Source organism: Brassica oleracea, chromosome C6, assembly GCF_000695525.1.
Source record: "Brassica oleracea var. oleracea cultivar TO1000 chromosome C6, BOL, whole genome shotgun sequence".
In the NCBI taxonomy this organism is placed as follows: Eukaryota; Viridiplantae; Streptophyta; class Magnoliopsida; order Brassicales; family Brassicaceae; genus Brassica; species Brassica oleracea.
Genome location: NC_027753.1, coordinates 14,983,154 through 14,992,058, shown reverse-complemented (window position 1 = coordinate 14,992,058; position 8,905 = coordinate 14,983,154). Strand labels below are relative to the sequence as shown.

General features: G+C 41.0%; 2 protein-coding genes across 2 annotated transcripts; one reads left to right on the top strand and one right to left on the bottom strand.

Annotated features, from left to right (window-relative positions):
* Window positions 1-228: 228 nt before the first annotated feature.
* On the bottom strand, window positions 229-3,020 carry LOC106299033 (probable glucan endo-1,3-beta-glucosidase A6). The gene is made up of 3 exons (XM_013735162.1): window positions 2,869-3,020; window positions 1,418-2,773; window positions 229-414 (listed from the first exon to the last, which is right to left on the bottom strand). The coding sequence occupies exons 1-3, from the start codon at window positions 2,912-2,914 to the stop codon at window positions 377-379; spliced, it is 1,440 nt and encodes a 479-aa protein (XP_013590616.1). The 5' UTR covers window positions 2,915-3,020; the 3' UTR covers window positions 229-376.
* Window positions 3,021-5,390: 2,370 nt separating this feature from the next.
* LOC106297571 lies at window positions 5,391-6,260 on the top strand. The gene has a single exon (XM_013733782.1). The coding sequence runs from the start codon at window positions 5,391-5,393 to the stop codon at window positions 6,258-6,260; it is 870 nt and encodes a 289-aa protein (XP_013589236.1).
* The last annotated feature ends 2,645 nt before the right edge of the window (window positions 6,261-8,905 follow it).

Here is an 8,905-nt window from a genome sequence, read left to right as displayed (position 1 = left end):
AGTTTTAGAACTTCCCCAATTTTCTCCATAATTATTAGTGCAAGTTATTGGGCTATTCATCTCAGGTGCAAAGCCCATCAAAAAGAGAGAATGTCATTTCAGTAAATTTGTAAACCGCGAAAGGTGTGAAGTGACTCTTCATTTTGCAAATTACAATTCGACCCAAAGCCCAAATTAGCAACTTGGCCACGATCCACTTTGCAAATTTTCTCGTGTCAAATATTCACATTTTGTAAACAAAAATATTATATATTTATTAGTTATTTGATGTTTTTCTCAACATTAGGCCACACGAAACAGAAACCAGAAAATCTAGAATGAGTAAATACGAATAATCCAGCTTTGATCATCTTAAATCTCTTTCAGGCGTTCTTCCTCACAGAGTAACGCTCGGAAACTTGCAGCGATCATTTCCTGTGAAAAGGCTTTATTATTTACAATATATTCCACAAATACCCTTATACTGTCACATGATCCCTGACTATACAAAGATTAATAAATAGACTTATTCTTGGCTTCACCCCTACGGGATGAATCTCTAGGTTTACCAACCAATATGATTGTGTTATTTTATATTTGATATCTTTTATAAAAGAAAACAAAATATTGTCAAGTTATATTATGTTTTTAAAATAAAAAGATTAAAAAAAAATAGTAATCCCTCCGTTAAATATTAAGTGTCGTTTTAGAGAATTTTTTTCGTTACAAAATAAGTGTCGTTTTCGATTTTCAATGCAAAATTTATTAATTTTATGCAAAATCTATTTTTCTATTGGTTGAAATATGGTTAGGTGTATAGGTAATAGTGTTTTTTAGGAAATGTACAAAATTAATTGTTTCCTTAATCTGTGTGCCGAAACCTAAAACGACACTTATAATGAAACAGAGGGAGTAGTAATTACAAAAAAAATATTTTTAGCGTCGTCAATAAAAAACTAAACCTAAATCATAATCCCTAAACCATAAATTTTAAAACCTAAACCCTTGGGTAAACCCTAAACCTTTGGGTAAACCTAAAAATCTGGATAAATCTTAAACTGTAAATCAAAAACACTAAACACTAAAACACTCAAGGGTTTAGGGTTTAGGATTTAGGGTTAGGGTTTTAGTGTTTAGCGTTTCTGATTTAGAGTTTATGATTTATCCAAGAGTTTAGGGTTTACCCAAGGGTTTAGGGTTTTGAATTTAAGGTTTAGGGATTAGGATTTAGGGTTTAGTGTTTTGCTGACGACTTAAAAAAAATGTAACTATTATTTTTTTTATATATATATTTTTTAAAACATAATATAACTTGACAATATTTTGTTTCCTTTTCTAAAAGATACCGAATTTGAAATAATGAAATCATATTGATTGGTTAACAGTAGTTTACCCTAGGGATGAACCCAAAAATAACTCTAATAAATAAATGACTCACCAGGGTTAGTCGTGGTCTCATGAGCTAATCCATTGAAGTAACATTGGACGTTTTGGCTACGGAACTGTGCCCAGTACGAGTTAAGCGCGTAGCTTGCGTGCCAATAAACAGAGACCGGCTCGTAACATTCTCTGCCAGGAACCAAAGCCGCACACGTCGTGTTGCTTCGGGCACAAGCCATCCTCAAAGCTTCCTCGAGCTCAGTCTCGTTGGCTCCTTCGACCGGTACGCACCACACTTGACCCTTGTAAGGAACGTTATTCGTCGGTTTAGGCAGAGGGTTAAAACCGGTTAAGGGTTTTTGACCGGTAAAATCAATGTCGTAGATTGGTGTACCGTCCGGATGCAAGATTCCCCAATGTCTTTGTGTTCCCGAACCGGGTTTCTTGTTTTCGTTAAATAAGGAGAAAACAAATGTCGGTATAGGTGAACCGGGTCTAGCTGGTGTACCGATTGGTGGAGTTGCGGTCATCTTCTTGATCAAATTCCGGTTATACGTGGCGGCGTTGAAAACGTTAGCTCCGATTTCGTCGATGTCGCCGGAGTTAGGCCATCCGGTTTCAGAGATTGCGATACGGATGTATGGATAACCGAGCTTGGTCATGGCGAAGATAACCGAATCCAACATTTGGTCTACAAGATTATGGTAAACCAAACCGGTATGAGGATCGGTATAAGTTGAGTTTCCTTGAAACAGAGCGAAATCCAACGTGGTGTGATTAGGGTTTCTTGACCAACGGAAGTAAGGTTGAAGATTGATAAAGAAGTAAGAGTTTGTTCCGTTGAGAAACTTCAGCAACGGCAACATTAACGGTAAGGCGATATCTCCCCGGAATGTTGAGTTCGACGGCGGAAACGTTGATCGAAGAGAATCCATAGCTAAAGGTGTACCGACTTTGATGTTGTGAATCCCATGGGCTCTGAGAGAGTTCACGATTTTTCGCATTGCCGGTACGACATTGCCGGTTATGTTCCTATCTTTGACGGAGAGGATTTCGTTTCCAACAAGGACAAATCGTATTTGTGTTTGTGGGTAGTAAGGGAGGATATTGGTTTTGACCCAATCTTCAGCTGTAGTTTGGTTGGCGCTGAGGGAAGTGATCTGGTGGGTTGGCACCGCTATGGTGACGTAGAGATTGGTTTGAGAGAGGAGTGTTAGACTCTCTGGATCGGCGTCGTAGAGCTTGACATGACCGGCTTTGATGAGTTTGATGAAATTGATCGATTGGTAAGGAGATGGTAGGTTGTTTCCTTGTCTACCATAGTTAATACCAATCTTGCTGGCTAACTCTAGCATCGTTTTTTTCTGTATATACCTGTGCGGATGTTGGAACCCAACCGCTGAGCAACTTGTACCTGTAAAATCAAGAAAATTATGTTCAATATGAATCTAAAATGTAAGCATCATGGTGCACTTTGCATATGATTCTTTGATGGAGAAGATGGCTTACTTGAAAAGACGACGAGGGTGAAGAGGAAGAAAGCAAGAAGAGACATGTCTTTTTGTGTTTGGTTCGCAGTGTGTTAATTGTGATCAGATTGTGGTATGAGTAGGAAAATGAGTAGGAATGGTGTGAAATTGGAGATGATGCATCGAGGTATTAAGTAGGAGTATGGTGAAAGTTTAGTGGTGTAAAGATAATACATTTATATTGAGTCATGCAAGCGTAGCTTTTTTTTTTTGGCTTTTGGTTTCTTTTGAAACTATATCATAATTCTTTTGTGCTATGATTTTTAAAGATTGTTGGTTAGATGGTTCATATTGAACCACTCTTTTCCTGATTTATAACTTCATCGTTTTACATGTTGCGAGTTTTGTAATGGTGACTGTAGATTAGAAAAGTACTTCAACTATATAAAAGACTTTTTTGTACATTGAGTTGAGAAGACTAATGAAAATCCTATATATAATCTTAACTGAACGGGACTCTCTAGGTCGAAAAACAAAGCCCTTTATTATGAACTACAAGTTTTGCCCTCAAATTCAGACATAATCTTTTTAAGAATATCTTTTATTTGGTTTTGTGTTTGAAGTTTGTTTAAATTATCAGGTTCAGATATCACTTTGTTATTATTTTGTCTTCTTTCATTTATTAATGCCTTTTCCCAGTAATATTTTTTTATAATGAATGTTAAATATTTTAAAAGATGGAAACTCATATGTAGCTACTTGTGAAAATGATGTCATCTACGTACACAAGCACCACAACGTAATCATCTTTTCTTCTGCGTACAAACAAAGAATGATCACCATGATCTTTAGTCAATTCCAAATCCAAAAGAGCAGAAGAAAACTTTCTAAACCACTGAAACTTGTTTTAACCCACATATAGATTTCTTGAATCGTAAAACAGCTCTTGGTGATAGAGTAATGCCTTTTCTCTCGGCATCCTTATGGTATCTTCATGAGGATTTCTTCATCTAAATCCGCATTCAAAAACGCATTAGAAATGTCACGTTGAGTAAGAGACCATTTCTTAGTTGCGGAAACTTTGAGAAGAAGTTTGACTTTTGCCATTTTAGCTACATGGGAAAAGATTTCATTGTAATGCTGACTCTCTTTCTGCATATATTCTTGTGTCTCTCAAGAGTTCCATTAGCGTTGAATTTTAAAGTATAAAGACACATACAACCTGCATATTTCTTTACAATAGGAAGACTAGTAACATCCCATATTTTTGTTGATTTCATAGCTTTAATTTCAACATCCACTGCTTCACACCATTTCTTGGATTTCTGAGCCTCAAAAAATGAAGTAGGAATAGAAATTTATGTAAGGTTGTTTATGTAAGAAAGGTATGAAGGATATAGTTTTGAGTATGAAATACAAGATGAAATAGGATGGTATATGATGCAGCATCACATACGACATTGGCGCCAACTTAGACTATTCGAATATGTCTAATTTCCGGTTTTAGTTTTCTTATCGGTTTTCCTTTTTATTTAAATTTCCTTTTACAATTAAGTCATTGATATCCTTTTCCTATTAGGGTTTGTCTAAAGGAAGGGATATATAAACAAGTTTAGTCTTCATTGTTTGGATACGTTTGATTTTATAATAGAAGAGCTTTGCTTTTATCTCTTGTTTAGATTCGATTAAATTCAAAACAGGAAGTTGGTCTCAAGAAGCTATCGAGAGAAACTCTTGATCGATCCAAGAACAGGTCTCGAAGAACTCTAAATTCTTAGATCGACCGTTCACCCATTCGTACGCTGTGCCAGGTTGGTATCAGAGCTCTGCTACGCCCCGAATCCTTCTCAACCCGCTACAATGGTTCGTAAGACTCGTGCTCAGCAATACGCTGATGACGAAGATATCTCGGCTACTCAACAATCTGTTATTGAGCTCCAGGAACAGATTGCAGACCTAGCTACCGCCGTCGCTGCATTAACCGCACGACAAGCTGCACCTGCACTTCCCTCCGCAACGACCAGATATCTATCCATGATAACTCCGACGAAGACGACGAGAATCCATTCGCTCCTCTTCGACAACCACAAAAACATCAACGACCTCGACGCCGCATCAACAATAGCTCCGATTCAGAAGAAGAAGCTAACGAGTCATCATGGAAATCCAGCTTCAAGCTCGAGCTCCCAGTATTCAATGGCTCCACGAACGCTGAGGAATTATTGGATTGGTTTGTAACGATAGAAAAAATTCTCGAGTTTAGAGAAATTTCATTGAACCGCTTTGTACCCCTAGTCGCCATACGCTTCCGTGACCGAGCAGCCGCTTGGTGGTCACAAGTTAAAACGACAAGAGCACGATTGGGAAAATCGAAGATTACTACTTGGGATAAGCTTAAACGAGAGATGCAAAAAAAAATATCTCCCGTACAACTATGATCAACTTATGTTTCAGAAATTTCAGAATCTACGACAAGGCATTCGATCCGTCGACGAGTACGCGACATAATTTTTTAGAATGATCAACCGTGTGGAGATTCGTGATACCGAAGAACAACTAACAATGCGTTTTGTGGGAGGTCTTGGCCAACAAATCCAACACACTCTGAACCTGTTTCGTCCACATTCTATCTCAGAAGCTCATCAGCAAGCCCTCACGATAGAAACTCAGAACCGAACCGGTTCTCAATCTTGGACGGCTCGAAAAACTCGACAGAATCAAGCTGTTTCTTCAGCTACCCCCGATATTGTGCCTCCTAAGTCAGAAACCGCGATCGTACCTGTCGACCCTTTGAAACAGCAACGCACGGGTGGCTTACGTTGTTTCTCGTGTGGAGAGACCGGTCACCGTCAAGCTTCTTGCCCACATTGTAACAAACGTGGACTTCTTATTGAAGATATCACGGGTGATCAAGAACCGACGAATGACGACGAAGAAATAGAAACAGAAGAAGAATTGTACCCAGACACCGGTCACCTCTTGGTGGTCCGTCGCGCTTGCCTGACACCCCGAGCAGATGAACAATTCCCGCAAAGGAAGCGATTGTTCCAGTCTCGTTGTACAATCAACGGGAGAGTTTGTTCTTTTATTATTGATTCAGGTAGTTCTGAGAACGTGATAGCAGCGGAAGCGGTTTCCAAATTGGAGATCAAGGATGAGCCTCACCCGGCGCCTTATAAGTTCGCTTGGCTACAACAAACAAACAAGCTGTTCGTTACACGGCGAGCACTTGTCTCCTTCTCGGTAGGCAATTCTTACAAAGATCAAATATACTGTGACGTCGCACCTATGGACGTTTGTCATCTGTTGCTAGGCAGACCTTGGGAATTTGATCGAAAGATCATACATGATGGGTTCAATAACACATACAGCTTCAACTTCAATAACCGCAACTTTGTGTTGAAACCGTCACCTCCGCCCTCTTCACTATAACCGCCTTCGCAACAGGTCCTCTTTATTCAATGTTCCCCTTTCAAAAACTCTATGCGTGAAGAAGGACGAGTCCTCATATTATTCACCAAGCAGATCAGCTCGGATCGTTTTCATGCAGTACCACCAGCGTTCCAGCAACTCGTTTCTGAGTTCTCAGATGTTTTCCCCGAAGACATACCTGATGGTTTGCCACCTCTGCATGACATACAACACCGCATTGACTTTGTTCCAGACACATCTTTACCAAACCGAGCACACTATCAAATGAGTCCATCGGAGCATGAAGAACTGCGCCGTCAAGTGGAGGAGCTCGTTTCCAAGGGATTCTTACGTGAGAGTTTGAGTCCGTGCGCGGTTCCGGCTCTCTTAATTCCAAAGAAAGATGATTCTTGGCGTATGTGCATGAACAGTAGGGCGATCAATAAAATAACTGTCCGTTATCGGTTTCCGATTCCTCGACTGGACGACTTGTTGGATCAAATAGGGACTGCTACAGTCTTCTCCAAGCTCGATCTTAAGAGTGGCTACCATAAAATTCGTATCAATCCAGGAGATGAGTGGAAAAAGGTCTCTTTGAATGGCTTGTTATGCCCTTCGGTCTCTCTAACGCACCTAGCACGTTTATGCAGATCATGAATTAAGCACTTCGTCCTTTCATCGGTAAATTCGTGGGGGTTTACTTTGATGATATACTTATTTTTAGCTCCTCATTATCAGAGCACATGCAACATCTTTCGGAGGTGCTTCGTGTGTTACTACGTGATAAGTTCTTCGCCACCTTAAAGAAGTGTGAATTTGGCGCCGCTGCGGTTCAATTTCTTGGATATATTGTCTCGGATAAGGGACTTGCAGTAGACCCTGGCAAGATCTCCGCCATTCATTCTTGGCCGACGCCAACAACAGTCACCGAAGTTTGAAGCTTCCATGGTCTTGCATCCTTTAATCGACGCTTTGTGCCTCAGTTTAGTAGCCTTATGGCTCCTATTACAGATACTATACGTGATGGATGCCTCACGTGGGCACCCGACGCAACCATGGCTTTCACCGTCATCAAAGAGAAGCTATGTTCGGTTCCCATTCTTGCACTACCCGACTTCAGTCTCGTCTTTGAGTTACATTGCGACGCATCGAAGTCTGGTATTGGCGCGGTATTGAGTCAAAAGAGACGTCCTATTGCTTTCTTCAGCGAGAAACTCACAGGTGCACGGTCCCGTTACAGAAAATATGACGTTGAGTTCTACGCTATCATACAAGCCGTCAAGTATTGGCGACATTACTTGTTCCATAAGGACTTTGTTCTTTATACAGATCATGATGCTTTGAAGCACATTAGCAATCAAGGCAAAGTCTCTTCCCGACACTCTTCTTGGATTGCCTATCTCCAGCAGTTCACCTTTGTGATCAAACATACGTCGGGCTCTTCCAATCGAATGGCTGATTCGTTAAGTAGACGCCATTCTCTTCTTGCGGTCATTCACAACAGCGTCCCCGGTTTCAGTACCTTTGTCGATCTTTACCCGACTGATCCTTTTTTTGGGTCCATTTATTCAGCGGCAATGGCGAGCTTGTCGTCAGAATACACCATTCATGATGGGTTTCTCTTTCTGGGAACACGCCTTTGTATTCCAGAATGTAGCTTACGGCTCCAGCTTCTCACCGAACTTCATAACCAAGGCCATGCGGGACGAGACCGTACGTTGCACTTGGTCGCGAGTTCATATTTTTGACCACACTTGCGCCGTGATGTGGAACACCATGTTGAAAGATGTGTCGTGTGTCAGCAATCAAAGGGACAGGCCACCAATGAACTGCTATGTACCCCCAGTCGCCATACGCTTCCGTGACCGAGCAGCCGCTTGGTGGTCACAAGCTAAAACGACAAGAGCACGGTTGGGAAAATCGAAGATTACTACTTGGGATAAGCTTAAACGAGAGATGCAAAAATATTTTCTCCCGTACAACTATGATCAACTTATGATTCAGAAATTTCAGGATCTACGACAAGGCGTTCTCTCCGTCGACGAGTATGCGACAGAATTTTTTAGAATGATCAACCGTGTGGAGATTCGTGATACCAAAGAACAACTAACAATGCGTTTTGTGGGAGGTCTTCGCCAACAAATTCAACACACTTTGAACCTGTTTCGTCCACATTCTATCGCGGAAGCTCATCAGCAAGCCCTCACGATAGAAACTCAGAAACGAACCGGTTCTCAATCTTGGACGGCTCGATAAACTCGACAGAATCAAGCTGTTTCTTTGGCTACCCCCGACACTGTGCCTCCTAAGTCAGAAACCGCGATCGTACATGTCGACCCTTTGAAACAGCAACGCACAGGTGGTTTACGTTGTTTCTCGTGTGGAGAAACCGGTCACCGTCAAGCTTCTTCCCCACATCGTAACAAATGTGGACTTCTTATTGAAGATATCACGGGTGATCAAGAATCAACGAATGACGGCGAAGAAATAGAAACAGAAGAAGAATTGTACCCAGACACCGGTCACCTCTTGGTGGTCTATCGCGCTTGCCTGACACCCCGAGCAGATGAACAATTCCCGCAAAGGAAGCGATTGTTCCAGTCTCTTTTTACAATCAAAGGGACAGTTTGTTCTTTTATTATTGATTCAGGTAGTTCTGAGAACGT